General features: G+C 37.9%; 1 protein-coding gene across 1 annotated transcript in view; it reads left to right on the top strand.

The window, feature by feature from the left end:
* TTBK2 (tau tubulin kinase 2) overlaps positions 1–17,871 on the top strand; it is a 215,350-nt gene extending 197,479 nt beyond the window's left edge. Inside the window, 3 exon segments of the mRNA XM_078151365.1 lie at positions 5,881–7,163; positions 10,366–10,510; positions 10,512–17,871. Of these exon segments, the coding sequence (XP_078007491.1) occupies positions 5,881–7,163; positions 10,366–10,510; positions 10,512–10,835 (1,752 nt within the window). The 3' untranslated portion in view covers positions 10,836–17,871.
* Positions 17,872–18,195: the final 324 nt, after the last annotated feature.

Genomic DNA, 18,195 nt, shown 5'->3' with positions numbered 1-18,195 from the left:
ATTTCCTTACATTAAGCCTAAAATTGCTTCTTTGCATCTTCCATACAAGTAGAACAAATGTAGTCTCTGTTTTATACGACAGCCCTTCAGATATTTGAAGACAGCCATCCTTTCCTTCCCTTCTCCCCAGCCTTTTTTTTCTTTACTTTAAACATTTCAATATCATCCTTCAACAAATCCACATAGGGAATGACTTTGTATCTTGGTTGTCTTTCCCTGGGTGGATTCCAAACTATCGAAGTCATTCCTAATATTTAAGGCCCAGAACTGAGCATGATAATACATCAGTTTCTGACCATTTGGTAGTCACTCTAATTAAATGTTGTTTTGGTTGACTGTGATTTCTTCTATGAATGTATTTTTATGGTAAGGTCTTTGTAGTACAGAGTAGAAAAGATTAGAAAGACATTGAGAATGAGTAACAAACAACAGTAGATAAAGAGGAGGACAGAAAATATTGCTAGGACTGAGGAAGTTGTTTGGAAGGGATATAGGGGAGGAGAGGAGTTGGAACCTCTTGGGTCATAAAGTAGGGCAAGTCTTTCCTTGCTCTGGCATCACCTCAAGTTCTCTTCAGAAACCAGTTGTTTCTTTATAGCAGGAGCCTGGATTCCTTTCCACTATATCCCCACGGGAGAAAGTCTTCTTTAAGGAGGAGAGGCAATGTGTTTCAACAGCATTCTCTCTTTTCTCTCACCAACTTCCATGAAAACAATACTACTTATGTTATAATGGGGAAATAAAGTGAAGTAAGGACACTGGGTACCTGCCAGCATAATCTCAAATGCAAACAAACAAGATGAGGAATAAAATCCCAAATAAAATCGTAAGATCCAAAAGAAAAAACTTCAACATAAGAATTACTTGTTTGCTTTCTATATCCCCTCTTCTGATCTATGTAATAACACTTAGGTTCGCAACCAGCGTCTTCCTCAGCTCCTTACTCTTCTTCATTCTACAATCAGTTGCCAAGGCATATCAGTTTTACCTCCACGGCATCTCTCACATCCATCTACTTACACCTCAAGCCCTCATGAATCTTGTCTAAACTACTATTTACTGGGTGAAACAATGTAAATGTAAGTATATACAAGATGTGTGTCTTCATTTACCACTCTGCCTCCACTCTCTTCCCCTCTCCAGTCCATTCTCACTACCTAGCTACCAAAATGATTTTCCTAAAGCACAAATCTTAAGCCTGGTCACTCTCCTATTCAACTAAATTCCATGTGTTTTCAAACTCTGCTGTCCTTCAAAGCCCTTCACAGCCCTCCTTCACCCTACCTTTCCTCTCCTTCATGTACTCTGTCTAGGCCTCCTTGCTGTTCCTCTCCAGTACTCCTTCAGGCTCCATGTCTTTGAATGAGCTGTTCCTTAGTCCTGGAATGTCCTGTGTCCTCACCACTATCTCACAGAATCCCTGGTTTTCTTTAGGGTTCAGCTCCATCCCTACCTCCTACATGAGGCATTTTATTATTCCCCCCAGCCACTAGTGCCTTCCCCAGTTACACACACACACACACACACACACACACACACACACACACACACACACCCCTTGTATATACTTATGTTCACATCATTTCACCCAATAGAATATGATCTCCTTGAAGGCAAGGATTGTTTCATTTTTTTTCCTCTATACCCACAGTGCCTAGCATAGAGCCTAGCACATATTGTTTCGTTGTGTTGTTCAGTCATTTTTCAGTCATATCTGACTTTTCATGACCCCATTTGGGGTTTTCTTGACAAAAATACTGGAGTGGTTTCTTATTTCCTTCTCCAGCTCATTTTACAAATGAGGAAATGGAGGCAAACAGGGTTAAGTGACTTGCCCAAGGTCACACAGCTAGTAAGTGTCTGAGGCTGGATTTGAACTCAGGTCCTTCTAACTCCAGAGTTAGCATTCTATCCACTGTGCCACCTAGCTCTATTTAATAAATGCATGTTGATGTAGTGATTGCATCGGTTTATTCAAATATTCCTTTGTTTATGTCTCTGAACTTTTCATATTCATCTTTTTTCTCAGAGCAATAATTACATTATTATTCTGTTACATTTGTATACAACAATTTGTTATGTCCTTCTTCAAATGATGAGCTTTTTCCTACCACAAAAAGAGTAGTATATTTTAGTATACAAGGGACCTTGCTGGGTTTTTTAAATTACACTTAGTTTACAGCTCCATCTATGATACATTAGAATACCTGTTTCCCCAATTGTAACAATTCCCCAAGTTGCACTAATATTAAATATTAAATGTTATAATTTAAACTAGTTTTAGAAATTGTATGAATATGAAGTTGTACTTAAAGTTACTTTACTTCACATTTCTCTCATTAATAGTGATCATTTCTCAAGTGATAGCAGTCACTTTCATTCTTAAAAAATTGTCCATTCCCTTTAATCAGTTATCCAGTGGAGTTCTTTATGTATTCTGAATGTCAGATTTTTATCACATATTGTTACTACACAGATTTTTTCTAAAAATCTGTTTTTCTTTTAGAATTTGTTGTGCAAAATGTTTCCTTTATATAATCAAACCTATTTGTTTGATAGGTAGATGTTTACTCATAAATCTAAAGCTGGAAGGTGCCTCAGAGGTTATGAAGTTGAACTGTCCTCATTTGATAGTGAAGAAACTGAGCCCCATGGGAGCACAAAATGACTTGACCACAATCTGACAAATAATAAACATCACAAGTGGGATTGGAACCTAGCTCCTCTGACTTCTTTCTACTCTACCATAATACTCTTCTCCACAACTGAGATAAATATAGTGTTCTTTTTTTTCCTATTTTAAAATCTTTAGATCTTTGATCCAGTTGCTGGAAAATATGGGTGTAAACCAGAGCTTCTTAACTTGGGGTCGTGTTTTTCTTAATGCTGTTAATGCTATGTATTTCAATATAAATCTTAAAACATCAGTGAGTAAACTCCCCGTGGCCCCATCTTTGGGATTTATGCATCCATTAAGTAATTAGTGTAAACTTTCCACCAAGTCCCAGAAATCAAATAATCTGATTACTTTATAGCCATACCAAGAAGGAAATGTAGGAAATAGAAGCTTAAGAAGATATGGACAGAACAGTGGGAAAATTGTAGACTATATCAGTGCTAAGGATCCAGGAGACAGAAAATACAAGCTGTCAAAATTAGAAGTTGAAATGATGACAGAATTAAGAACATGGTATGAAAATATGTACAAATTATGTACATTGTATATGTATGAACACGTACGCATTATGTACAGGTGAATAAATTGGAGCACTTAAGTGAAACAGAAGAGTATTTACAAAAAAAATTACGAAAACTGACACAAAAAATAGATGACTTAAGCAGACTAATCTCAGAAGAAAAAATAAAGGTCATTAGTGATTTGCCTTGTAAAATTCACATACACACACATGAGCCAGAGGGATGGGTGGGTGAATTTTTTTCCTCTAAACTTTGAAAGAAGTAATCCCTGTGTGATATACATTATGTACAAAGTTTTAAGTGTATGATATTTAGTTATTTTTGAAAGTCAAAAATTTTTTGATTTTAAAATCTAAGGGGAAAAAAAAACACTGAATGAATGAAAAGTATTTATTAAGCCCTCATTAGGTTTTAAGCACTGTGATAAGTGCTGGGGATACAAATACAAAATTGAAATAGTTCCTGCTGTCATCCTTATAGACAAACAGCACATATAGGCAAATAGTAGCCACTGGAAGGATGTTATGGGAAATCACAAAGATGGTGAGTGGGACAACTGATCTGGTCTTTCCAGAGGGAATGGTTTAAAAAAAAAAAAAGATGGAAAGGGATGTGAGTGGGTATACAAGCAGTGGCAAGGCATAAAATGAAGATGATTGCATGGTCTCAAGAAGTGCCAAGCCAAGGGGCTTAGCTCCTCCCAGGCACAGTTTCTGGGAAAAAGAAAACCAAAAAAATTATATTGAAAATTATGTAATCTGCTAATTTATATATTAGCAAATAAAATACAGCATTATACTTTTAAAGGATCATAACTAATAAAGATTTATTAGTTAGGAACACTAGGAATTTAAGGATGGAAAGTGATCAGTATAACATTGTATCAACAAAAAAAATCACAAAAGTAAATAGATCATATAAAGGTATAAATGGCCTTTGGTAATTTTCAACAATATCAATTTATCAAACAAGTCCGAACTGTTTGTAGAGGTTCAAAGTTTATATGAGTTATGGTCCCTGCCTTCTTGGAACTTACAATCTACCAGTAAGACAAAAACACAGGCATAATTCATAGTAATTCTTTCTTTGTATGAATACATATACATATACATATATATAATTGTGTATTATATATAGTACATTGTCATATATTAAAAATTATATATAATCTGCCTAGAACAAAACATAAATACATTTTTAGAACAATATAAGGTCTGTGAGGGGAGATCATTACTGACAGAATGGAATCACAGAGTCTTCATGAAAGAGATAGGAGTTCAGTAAGGCTTTAAGGATGAGTAGGAATTTCTTAATGTGTTTATCATAAATGAAGTAGAAGGATTTTTTCCCTAACAGGACAATAAACATCTTGAAGCCAAAAAAACCATCATTACATACAGTGAAGAAATAAAATCATTCCCACAAAAAAGTGGTACAAAACAGTTTCCTACTTTCACCACTTCTCTTTTATCTAGTACTAGCAATGATAGCGATTACAGTAAGATGTGGAGTGGGGGAGCAGCTGAGGGATAAGGTTTGCCAACTAAAAGTTATTTATCACTATTTGCAGTAGGCACATGTTTATATGGACCTAGAAAAAAATAAGATATGTAATAGAAAATTGAGATGAGTTCAGCAGTGTATCAATTAGGGTATGAGGTAAACACAAAAATTCACTTTCTTCCATTCCCCAATTAGAGCATTTTTTTAAAAAAAAAGTAATTCTAGGGGGCAGCTAGGTGTCACAGTGGACAGAGCACCAGCCCTGGAGTCAGGAAGAACCAAGTTCAAATCTGGCTTTAGACACTTGCTAGCTGTTTGACCCTGGACAAGTTACTTAACTCCAATTTCCTTTAAAAGAAAAAAAAAAGACATTCTATTTACAAAAATGACAAAAAAAAAACCACCCAAAACCATAAAGTATCTGAATTACCAATACATGGGAATATTTTGGATGCTGAATAACAGCTAGCAGACTTTGAGAACTTCCCTAGGCCAGAATCCCTAAGACTACTCTGGACTAAACTCCTACTCAGAATATGCATACTACTTGATATGGGCATCATGGAGTTGGGTGAAAAGGTAGCGTGTGGCAAACACCTTCCAATAAGGAGATTGGACTTGGAGCTTGTTTGGCTAGCGATGCCCTTATACGAATGGGTCTTATTTTTTATTAGTCTGTTGACATCATCTTCCTTTCCAAACTCTACATTTGTAGAAACTTGGGAAACCTTAGATGTGATGTTCTTGGAGACTGAACTTTTATCTTTCATAACAGTTTGAAGGGCATTGCTTTGTCTTGCACTTACCAGAGGCATTGACCAATGATTAAGCTTAGATAAGTAGCAGCTGCCTACAAGGTGACAAAATGAAGAAGTATTTTTCTCTCTTTCTCCCTTGGTACCTGTTTTTATAAAGACACAGGATATTTACATTTACTTGCCAAAAGATTATTTTCTTTATAGTTTCTAAAGATGTTTGCTAGTTCCTTATTCTCAGCTGTTGTGTTAAAAGAGTTGTGTAACTTAAAAGAGTTAATGTTTAACCTTTATTTCTATATTTCTTATCTGTGCACATCAGGTCTGAAAATGCTTGCTCAGAACAGGTGGGAGATACTGATCTCCATCTAAATTATAATTTTAGCTGATACTTTTCCTTTTTTCCTTTACTTTCCTACTTTAGGTCACGATTCCCAGACCCTCTGTGGCATCCACACAGTCCACTTCAGGAAGCTTTCATTATGGCCAACCCTTGGAGAAGAAGGATCTTCAGCCTCTGGAACACACTGTCGAACTTTACTCTCCAAGGGAAAATGTGTCTGGTGTGGTGGGGACAGAGGGTGAACTTCCTAGTGGTGCCAGCAGAACAGACTGGGTGCTCCCCTTGGATCATCTAAGTCAGGATAACGCTCTGCGGGAAGGCCTCACTAGGGAATGTGTCAAATCCCAAGATTCGGTTCCAAAAGAGCTGTCTAACCATAACAACATCAAAGTGGCCACGAAAGAATTTGAGACTCTCCCTGTGGGAGCTGAAGAAAAGAGCACTGTGTTGGGGTCAGACAATGAGGAAGAGAAATTGGGCAAAGGGCACTGTTTCATTGAGATTTCTAATCTTCCAGGAGATTTAGAAAGGGAGCATTCACCTACTCCTGAACCTGTTGAAGAATTCAGGACACAGACTTTCTGCTTGGTGCCAAATCAGGACACAAATCATGAGATAATGAAGCTTCTGGCAGGTACAGCTTCAGAAATTTCTCCAGTGCGAGTCATCCACCCACATGGTGAAGGACAGATAGATCAAGTGGTGGTACAAAAAAGTAAGTTACAGAGAGATGAGGATATCAGTAAGGGGGAAGGTGTGCCCAGTCACCAAGGGGATCTTTCTGCTTTTTTACATCAAGAGGGTAAGAAAGAGAAAATTTCCCCTCGAAATGGAGAGTTGTTCCATTGCATTTCAGAGAATGAACATTCTCCTACGTCCAGGAAGGATGTCATTAGATCATCCTTTATAACTAGACACAGTCGCATCCCTGTTCTAGCACAAGAGATAGACTCAACTTTTGAGACCTCTTCTCCAGTTTCAGCAAAAGAAAAACTACTTCAAAAGAAGGCTTATCAGCCAGATCTAATCAAGCTGCTGGTGGAGAAAAGACAACTCAAGTCCTTCCTTGGTGACCTCTCAAGTGCCTCTGACAAATCACTAGAGGAGAAGTTAGCTGCTGTTCCTGTTCCCTTTCCTGAGGATGAAGTCTTCACTCCCTTTTCAAGACTGGCAATAGACCCTCACTTGAGCAGGTCAGCTGAGGATGGCTTTCTGTCACCTCTCAGCTCCCAGGCTAGAAAGAGTAAAATTCCACGGCCAGTTACCTGGGCTAACCCAGACCAAGTCAGTAACTCAGCCTCAGCTCAGTTCTTTCCTCGGCCACCACCAGGAAAGCCTCCAACTAGACCTGGAGTAGAAGCCAGGTAAGACCGAAAGGACAGAGTATGTATGTGTTACAGGGTTTATAAGAAAGCTTTCTTAAGTGATAGGCAGCATGGCACAGTACAGGAGTCAGCATCACCCATGAGCTAAGAATGGTTTTTAACTGGTTGTTTTTTTTAAATAAAGTTTTGTTACCCCCGGCATAGTGGAAGGAGTACTGGTTTTAGAAGACGAGTTTTGGTCTTAGTTCTAACGTTTTCTAGCTATTTGACACTGGGAAGGTGAAGGGCTCTTTGAAATTTCGGTTTCTTCATTTAAAAATGTAGATAATAATATGTGCATAACCTGCCTCACAAGGATGTTGTAAAGAAATCACTTTGTAAATCTGAAAGTGCTATTTGAGTTATGATTATCATCTCCTAGCCAGCGAAATTCATATTCATGCCTTCTGTCTCCAGCAGCATGAGTAATTTTTAAGGCCTAAATGTTTCCATAAGTAGCTAGAATATCATTTTAATAAATATCATTATAATGTCTAGCTCTATATTAAAAAAAAAACAAACTATTTCTGTATCTTGGCAGATGGCCCCCAGTGCTTTCCTGATCAAATTAAGATGAATTCGCATAAACAAAAAATCCTGTGATAGATTTTACCAGTTTTTGTGTGTAACATTGTTTTGTATTTGCAATTTATGGTATAACTATATTTTTAGATAGTCTTAAGACCTGTTTTAGAGGGAGGAAAGGAGGAAGATTATGGGGTGACATCAAACACTTCTTCTCTTGAGAATTGAAGCACTGAGGTTTCCAGGGTAGAAAAACCACTAAGGAAGAGAAAGAGGCCCTAAGCTGGAACAAATGAAAAAACAAGTATCTGAAATTACAAGCAGTATCTCACCTTTGTATTTGTAAGCAATAAATCTCCCTTTAGGTATAAGAGATTTTTGTATTTTAAAGTTTTTTAAATAGAGGGTCCACCTGTATAATGAGCTGAAAGGGTAACTAAGCATTAAGTTTAAAGTACCAACACCTAAGAGAAGCATCTTTCAAATCTCAGGAAGAATGGGGAATGTCTTCCATCACACACTACCAATAAATACAGTGAAATCATTTAAATGAGACTTTAAAATCTAAGGATTTGCCCTAGGACCTATACATTTTCTCTTGATAGCAGAAGGATTTGTTCAAGGGTTCATCACCCAGATTTTCCCTCTTTTCCTTTTAACACCTCTTCAACTGAAATTATTTCTTAAGCACCTTTTATGTGCAGAGCACGAGGAAGAGCCAAAAATTAAATATTATTTGGTCCCTAATCTTGTGGAACTTATAACCCAAGTAGTATGTAGTAGCATAACCTAAGTAACCTAAGGTTATGATACATATCTTGCTATAATACAGAATTATTTGTAAATCTCAAACTAACTGTTAAGTAAGACCCAAGAGAGGAAAAGATTATTACTGTCTGGAAGAAATCAGGGGTGATCAGTTGATGGAAGAAGCAGCATTTGAACTGAGCCTTAAAGGATGGATAGGACTTTATTAGGTATAGATTAGAGGATGGGAAGGACATTCCAAGCATCAGGGAAAAGTATGAACCAAAGGCACAAAGGGGCAAGAGGATCAGCTGTGGCCTATTCTTAGAATTCTTGGAATGTATTCCCTCCTCATTTCCACCTTTAAGAGCCTCTTGCTTCAGTGGCCACCTCTTCAGAGAGCCTTCCCTGATCTCATCACTATTCTTTTCCTCCTCAAATTTTCCTCTACTGGTTTATCTGGATATCTCCTTTGCCCTCACTATTTCTTATCTTGTATTATACTCATCTAGGTGCAAACATGTTCTATCTCTTCTTCCAACAGAAAGGAAGCTTCTTTTGGTTTTTGTTTTTTTTTAAGGCAGTTGGGGTTAAGTGACTTGCCTAGGGTCACACAGCTAGTAAATGTCAAGTGTTTTGGTCTGAGGCCGGATTTGAACTCAGGTACTCCTGACTTCAGGGCCAGTGCTCTATCCACTGTGCCACCTACCTGCCCCCAGAAAGGAAGCTTCTTGAGTATAAGGATTGTGTTATTATTATCTTGGTTTCTCCAGGGTTTAGTACAGTGCCTTGCACATGTTAGGCAGTTTACAAATAGCTGTTAAACTGCTTTGTTGAATTTATGATGTGAGTTGCTTATGAATTCAATATAATAACTAAATAAATGTAAAAGTGTTTATCATTTTAAGGCCACAAAAGTCAATGTACTTCCTGCTAATCAGAGTAAGCAGGTCCAGTGGTAGCATTATGCTAAATATAACATAGGATAAAGTAACTTAGAGCACAGAAGCCAAATACTGGAAGCCTCCCAGTTGGGTCATGGTACTAAAACAACAGGTTGAATGAATTTTAATTATAGTGCTATTTGTGCTGAGCCCTGAGGGCAAGTTCGTAACACTCTCCCAAACATAGCATGACACTTGTAAGAGGGAATTGAATTAGAGGGAAGAGGAGCCCAGAAAGTGAATAAGTGGTTGATGACTCATTAAGTGACTGTGACTATCAAATGTCCTTTCTAAGTTCCTTGCTTCTTACAGGTGCTAACACAGTCGTAAAGGTCATTTTTCAGGTGCCAGTTAATAAGGTTATAGCAGTGGTAGCTTTAGCAATTTGAAGTTTTATAAATCAAAGTGAAGGCTTTTGAGCCGCTTATAACATTTAAATTATCGAACAAACACATGTTTTCAAACACTATAGTATCAAAAATTCTTACAGGTTCCATTAAGTTAACAGAATCATAGAATTACATTCACTAGAAAGAAGTGAAGAGACATTTAGTCCAGCTCCACCATTTTACAGATAAGGAAACTGGGATTAAATGGCTTTTTTATTTTATAAATTACTAAATGTGGCTGCAGCATTTTTAGTTATAGCCTGTATTCTTCTTCGTGGGTACAATTCATATGGATGATTTACAGCATCGTGTTAAGATTTCAATGTATGTAGACACCCTTAGACTAAATGGTTTAACCAGTATGGCATGATCATATATGTAATCTTACCAAATTTCCTAAAAATATTGAAATGTTGAAAAATAAAAGCAGAACAATGGAGTCCTCTGTACCCGGGAAACAGTATGTTCTTATAATGGCACAAACATTTGGCACATGTAAAGTATATTTTTGCATATTTGGGGGTATTTACACTTTGCAGATTTTTATATATCCTACTGAAGTGAATATCAAGATAATTCTTCTTGTGTTCTTTTAAGGTTACGTAGGTATAAAGTCCTAGGGAGCAGCAACTCTGATTCAGACCTTTTCTCCCGTCTGGCTCAAATTCTTCAAAATGGATCTCAGAAATCTCGGGGCTCTACTCAGTGTAAGAGTCCTGGTTCCCCTCACAGTCCAAAAACACCCCCCCAAGAGCCCAGTTGTCCCTCGGAGAAGTCCCAGCACCTCCCCACGAAGCTCTTCCTTGCCCCGCACTTCAAGTTCCTCACCATCCAGGGCTGGACGGCCCCACCATGACCAGAGGAGTTCATCCCCACATCTGGGGAGAAGTAAATCACCTCCCAGCCACTCAGGATCCTCATCTTCGAGGAGGTCCTGCCAACAGGAGCACTGCTGTCTTAAACCCAGTAAGAATGGCATGAAAGGATCTGGCAGCCTCTACCACCATTCTGCCAGTCCCAAAACTCCCCCAGGGAAGAGTAAGTCAGCCAGTAAACTCAGCAGATAGGAACCAAGCTGTGTCCCTATCACAGGTGTGAAATCCTCCTAAACCTGATGCATGTTGTGTCTGTGTACTGTATATTTTGGGGAAAAAAAAATCAGTGTTGACCTTCACTTGCAAAAGAAAGTAACATATGATAAATTATTTCTGAAAAGAATGTGTGACAAAGAATTACCCAAAGGCAGGCAGCAAGCAGATCAGAAATCAAAGAGTATATTTGCGTGCAAAGGAGACAGTCCAGCAAACTCATTTGGGTGAAACTCACCAAGTCCAGTAATCTCTAATTTCTTAGCTGCTTTTAAAAAGAGAGAGTTGTCAAGGAGGCTGAATGAAGTTTACAGTTTTGGCCTACTTTTTACTTAATGGTTACTTAAACAAAATCTGAAAACTCTTTAATATTTTCATCGCTCAGATCATTTTAGTGTGTTTAAGAAAATATGCTGTCTGGAAGCCAGTAATGATGAGTTCTTTGCTTATGTGTCCATATGGTGTGTTGGGTCTTTATGTAATCTTGCTCTAAGTCCAGGTAACCTCTTTGGAATTCAACTTTGTGAGCTTGTCTTGACCACATAATTCATTCTCCCTTCTCTCACCAGGCTCATCTTCTAAAATATATATTTTAACATGTACTAAAAGAGCTTTTAGCAGTGTTTGCTAGGACTTTCCTTAGCTATCTCAAATCCAGAGAATGTCTTAGTTCCCTCATATTGTCCTTTGAGGCAAAAGCAGTACAGTTCAGTACATTCTATGTGGTTGGCAGATAACTAAAGACCTTCTTTCTGGAATACATAGGAGAGATGGGGAATGTCCACAGATTAATTTGGAAGCCTGAACCTTTACACTAGCAGCAACTTGGAAGGGTTATAGGAGGTATGACAGTTCAAGTGGAGGAGCCCACTTGCCTGTAAGCTTACCTTGCTATAGTCCCAATCCTCATTCCCTAGCTCCTTGGAGCACCAGTTATTTTCAGTATCAACTTCCAAGATGTTTCCATAAAGAGTAAATGGGAAAGGAACACTGGGATGTCTCTCCATTTCTACATCTCAGGGTTACCTTCTCCTCCTCCCCAGAAAAGGGAATAAATTATGTTGTTGATGGAGATGATCCTCGAGCCTTACATTTTATAAGTTACCTAATATCTAGAATTGAATATCTGGGGAAATAAAGCTGGAAGATCAGGCTTAGTTATCTTTGGAGGCTTTTTAACCCATCTTTTGCTTCTAGAAGGTTATACCCCTGTGCCTCAGATTAATAATGCTAAGCTTCCCTTCCTAATTTGTGTATGGTCTCAGTTAGTGACTATGGAGGACCTTGGTGGGAACCCTCCCATCATATGCTTCTCCCTCTAAAATGGACCAGCCAAAATGAAATGACCTCAGACTTTGAATTGGCCATCTTTGTACTTCCTATCCCTGACATGCTGGGTGTTGTGGAAACCTGATCAGGGTCAGATAAATGGGTCTGCTTGCTGTTGATCTCTGCCTGCCAGCAAACATCTGCGCTTTTTCCTTTAACCTTGTATTTGTTGCCAAACCTCATTCTCTTGGTTTGAAAAAGGAATATTTCTTCTCTGAGTAAATATGTTCTGATGCTGCATCAATGTAGCCCTGAAGCTGCACTGAACTTTTCTCTTAGTTTATGTTGGACTTAAAAAAAACAACAACAAACAAAACATTCTCCATGTGTGTACTGTCTCCTATAAGTAATGTAGCACAGTAGGAAACCTTAATTTCTTTTAGGTTTCAAGCACTATAGAGGAATGCAATAGGTAGGGAATACCTGCTGTTCCTGAAGCAACTGTAATGTTGGCAAGGCCGATCTCTCTGTATTATATTGTATAATAGTTGCTATAACATTTGCATGTCTTCATGGTAAATTATATTATATAAATATTTATAAATATATATAGACACATATACGTATAAATTCAATTCACTCTCATGTTCCATTTGTAATTTACAGACCGCAGATGATGAAATCCCCTTTCTATTGCGTGCCTCAAATACACTTGGGCCTTGCGTCTTCATTTTCTGAAAATGTTTTCTTGGCATGTGACACCTCAGACAGATTCTGCCTTCCCCATGTAAGGTCTAAGGGTTGGCAGTTCTCAAATAAGCCAGGTTTTAGAAGTGTAGTTTAAATTTTCATTTAAAGAGAGCTTTTAATAGGAAAAAATACTTGAAAGTGTTTGTATTACTGGTTCAAAGATTCGTCACGTTAATCTCACAGTTCTGTCGTCATGGTTACAGCAGATAATCTGGGATGATGATCACGGTTTAAGTCCAGTGACAAAGAGAATGCCATGCTAGGTTAGCATGAATTGATAAAAGAATCCCTATTATCATTCCATTTTGCTTTCTTCACTTTTATTGGGTACTTTATAAGCTTCTGATATCAGAGCTATATAATTTTTTATTTTGTTGTATTGGCTAATCTGTGCTAAAAGTAGCCTGCTTTAAGTCCTGTTCTCTCCAGTCAGAACTGTGCTAGTTATAATCCATTTTGAAGAGCTGTTGTTGCAGATGTGGCTACTATTGTAGCATATGTATTGATCTTACTTGCCTGCTGGCATCTTTGCCGAGTTTTCCCCAAACCAACACTGAAGTCAGAGTGGCATTTGAATGTGTTTTTCCCCTTTTGGTTCTCCCCATCATACCCTTGACCTTTCCACTGTGCTGCCCTGCTTTTTCATAAGAAGCACTGGCAAAGTTTGTTAAGCCTCAAATATTTCACATCAGGATTCAGAGATAAGCAGCCATCATTATGTAAGAATATTTTATCTTGCATGTTAAAGGAAGAGTTAACCAAAGATGTGTTTCTGCTCTCTCTGCTTCCTTTTAGGGGGAAAACCCACAGAGTTATCTCTACCCTCATATATTATTAAGTGTATTTAAAAGTACATGTCCTATATAGAGTATCCAATATAAATGTTTTTTTAAAGCATAGTTATCCTTGCACGGATTATTTGTGGTTTTAAATGTTGAGTGTCACTCGGGCTAAAATTAGAGTGGCATTCCTGAGCAGAGCTGGCTCAGGACTTTTTTTTTGGCGGGGGGGAATCTTGGTGTTTTTTTTTTTAAGTTAAGATGCATTAAGAATGATTTTTTTTTTCCTCTAGTGGTGACATATTGCAGAATTGAATGACAAGCATAGTTTATCCAATGTTACTAATTTAAAAGCAGTTCATTTGATTATCCTAAATAGGAATGTGTTGAATTTGGGGGTTTAGGGGTAGGTGCTAATCAAAGTCAAATAAAACTATATTAAAATGCAAAGACAAAAAAATATTAAAAATGTAAGGTAAAAGCCAGAACTGCATTATGGGAACTTATGTGCCTCAGCTGAATTGAGGTTGGGAAGGCAAGCCTTTTGACAGCCTGCAATTCCTGGGTGCTCTAACAGTTATCAACTCACACTCCTCCTAAACTCCCCTTTCTTCTCCAGTTCTTTGTATTGCTTCAGTCGAGCAGAAGACATGGTCAGAAACATTTTAGTCCCCTTAAGTTGCTATATGATCTTGTCCTGAATTATGCTTCCCAGGGATTGGAGATTGGTTGAGACATTCAATTAAAATTCTATGTGGTAATCTCTGCATATGTTTTCACATATGAAGATATTTTTGTGGGACCAGATTTAACATGTGGTGAATGTAAAGAGGAAAATTGGATTGGATAAAATTTAATCTTAAAGCTACTGCCTAGAATTATGAGAATCTCTGAATTTTAGACTTGTTCAGAGATGTACTGTTTCTCTAATTCACCATTCCTATGCAAGCTGGCTTTGCTGATAAAGATGTATTTACTCTTAAATTTTAAGTTGCATGGTGTGAATTCCATTTTTTTATAAATGTTGCCAAGATAATCAAGCCCCAAATAACTAGCAAAATAGTAATATTTATTGGAACCCATTGCAGTCAACATACACTTTATATTCTTTGCTTTTTTCACTCAAAAGAAGTCTTTGCTACTTACTAATGCATTATACTACACGCATAATTTTTTAAAGACTATGTAAAAGACTCCTTGATTAACCTCAGTAAATGACCACATTGGGAACATTTTTGCACAGCTGCTGGGAAGGCACTCAAATCTTACAGAAGCACGGATGAAATTCCTTCCAGTCTATAGATCTCTGTGCTAATGTTTTTCAAGGTTGCATTTATTTTGCAAGGAGAAAGCATAGCTTTATGCATGTAAAAACACAGATAGTTAAAACCATAACTAACACTTCTACATGGGGTGACCAAGTTGAAACAGAATTAGATTTTTCTATTGGGGGGGTCCTAGTTTGGGAAATTTCATTCCTTATTAGGGGTTAGTGATAGAGAAACAGTATACCAGAAATCAGAATTTAATAGCCTGGGGGTGGGGGAAGTGCATTTGACTCTTTGGGTATTTTAAATTATTTATCTATAAATAGTAAGTCAAATTTAGTGGTCACAGGTAACTAAGCTCTTCAGATTTTAAAAAGTATATATTTTGGGTTCCTTTGTTTCCAACAAAAAGTGCACAGGTATAAGAGAACCATCACCTCTGTTTTGTTCCTGTTCTTTTGTAATCTTGTTAAGTAGGAAGCCTCAGATGTACCCATTTTTGTTTACATACGTGTCCTTCATCTCAGGTGAGAATGGTCACTTTAGCACCAATACCACTAGTGCTGAGAGAGAAAAAGAAATTTATTTTTTGCCTTTGGTTCTGTAGACAAGGCAGACACGGTCTTGTTAGTCTTGTTTTCAAAATAAAAGAGAGAAAGAAATGTTTAATGCTCAAGGGACGTAGCCACCGTGGCTTTCCCCCAAGATCATCACGTACTTAGCTTAGGGAACCTACAGGTGCATGATAACACTCGACTTCAGCATGGGGGAGTGATCTGAAACTCCCAACAGTCTGATTTTGGAGGGAATGGGTCAGGGTAACTGTGTCAAGGAACCCCTACACCTGCTCCCACGGAACGTAACCGCGGTGGGTTTACAGCACCATTTAAGAAAACTCTAATAATTTTTGCTGTTCCCCCCCCACACAGTGGGCAGGTTTACCCACAAACCTTGGATCTTATAGGAACTGCACATTATGGAAAGGGAGATTGGGTATCCCAACATAGCAAGGGAGAGTAGCAAAAGCTACACAGAAAATTTTTGAAGTCATTCTGTGAGTCCAGTGAGTGAATGCTTCCTTGGTTTTGGATGCCTCATACCCCATGTTCTCCCAGATCCAGTGTTCCCTGCTAGATATGACACTACTTTATAAAAAGCCAAACTCCTCTGTGAAGCAGAGATTTGGTGATTTGATGTCCTTGTACAAAAAATAAAATAAAATTGTATGTAAAGGTTCTTCATAAGACAAACATGACCAGATAAAGCATCACTTTGGCATTTATTGCAATCTGGTGACTGCCTAGAGCTTTTAGACACAGAAACTGAGAAAGTTACAGAGTCAAGGAGTGAGTCTTCTACATGTTTAGTAATTACTTGAATCCCATTCCCTCTTCATGTCCTTCCCTCCCATTTTTGTTTCCAACAGTAAATTTCAAGAACAATAATTTGGCATTCTTCCTGTCATTCCCTTATGAGGTCATAATGGAATTCTGAATGTCCTCCTAATGTATAGTAGAAATGATAGGATGGGTACAACTTGCTTCCTTATCATGAGCTTGCTTTTTATCATGAGCTGTGCAGCCCTACTTTCCCCAGATGCCCATCTACCTAGACGAGGGGGAAAAAATGAAGCAGGTCATTGAGTAAATAGTTTCTTGCCCTGTAGAGGCTGCTGATCACACAAACTGTTATGAACACTCGTCTGGTATACTTTCCCTCTATCTTTAGCAAATATTGGGTGCCACATTTGGGTGCTTAAGAAACTGTACAGATCACAGCCTAGTTGTGAAGTTCCTTAGTAAGTCAGATGAGCTTTCAGGATACAATACTGTACTGTTATACAAATTGCAATTCATATCTCTAAGTCACTCACATCACAGAAACTAGATTTTTTTTGTCAGTTTGATTTTAAATGTACTTTTTCTTTCATGTGGGCATATTTTCATTCACTTCTAAGGGGTAAATAGATCTATTTCTTCTCAGACCCTAAAAGACCAGTGCTTGAATATCAATCCATGGAGGGGTGGGGTGAGGGGAGAGGGAAGAGGCAGTTGGGGTGGAAGAAGTCACAAGACTTCAAAATCCATGAGTTTTTCAAACTACTCACAGAGTTTTTGGTTACTAAGATAAGAGATGGCACCAAACTGTAAAATTGGGCCACTCAAGATTTTCATGAAAAGACACCCGCAGAGAAGGCAGACTGATTAAAGATGAAAGTAGAATGAAGTCTGTTCCACAGACGCTTCAGTCTGGGTCCATTAGGTTCCTTGAACATGCTGCTCTTTGGGGAACACTCCACACTAGGTTTCAGTTATATACTGGTTCTGCTTTTGGCTGCTTTCCTCAAACAGCCAATGCCTACATCATTGTGCCACTTTCTTTTACCTAGACATTCCTAACTTTTTAAAACAGGAAAAAGTTTTGAACCAGGAAGTAAACTTAGGAAGCTGTGAATTGTTAGTGGCTGCTAAATCAGACTCAAACAGCAAGTTAAGGGTAGGATTTCTTTCTTAGTGAATCCAACAAATAAGTTACCTGAATGCTCATTTGATGATTCTACTTGACCCCCTGTCAATCAGTGACAGGACCTAGGAAGATGAGAAGCTGTTTTGTGAAAATATTTAGGTACTGATGTAAATGGCACATTAGTAAGACTGTCTTCTGATTTTATTTCCTTCCAAAGGTACTGTATACAAAAGTGTCCCCTACAAACAACACCCTTCCCCTTTTTTTCCCTCCATTTTTTGCTCAGGCAACCAAGGACATAAGGTATCTGCAGAAACATGAGCGCTTTCATATCGGCCGTTTGTACATAAAAGTGTAATTATTTATTTAATTTTCCCATTTGTATCATATTAAGGCTTTGTACAGTGTTTTAAGTTCTGTTTTCAAATTATTTTGTATTTTATTTTTATAAACTAGTAATAAAATATTCATTCCGCATGCAAACTCCAGCTCTGACTGCATTTTTATGATCATTTGGTTATGAGGAGTAAGAAATGCTACAAAAAGTCACCTTTTTTTCTGATTCTATTTTTTATTTTTAAGTTTCTTACATCTACCGGTTACCAATCTCAAGCTTCCCCTTACATAAAGGGTGAAAACAGCACATGCTGCTTTAAGTGCAAGTTCACCTCCAGCAGTGACCCAAATCATAGGGTAAAGAAGCAAAACAGATGTTGGCAACCACACCACATTTAAAACTCACCCATGGGATTCACAGATTTGGAGCTGGAAGGGAACATAGAAGTCTAGTCTAACCTCCTCATTTTA

This window comes from Phascolarctos cinereus, unplaced genomic scaffold (genome assembly GCF_003287225.1).
Source record: "Phascolarctos cinereus isolate Bilbo 61053 unplaced genomic scaffold, phaCin_HiC Scaffold_3;HRSCAF=262, whole genome shotgun sequence".
Taxonomy (NCBI): Eukaryota; Metazoa; Chordata; class Mammalia; order Diprotodontia; family Phascolarctidae; genus Phascolarctos; species Phascolarctos cinereus.
The sequence above is the reverse complement of the archived record's forward strand: the minus strand, read 5'-3'. Positions and strand labels throughout refer to the sequence as shown.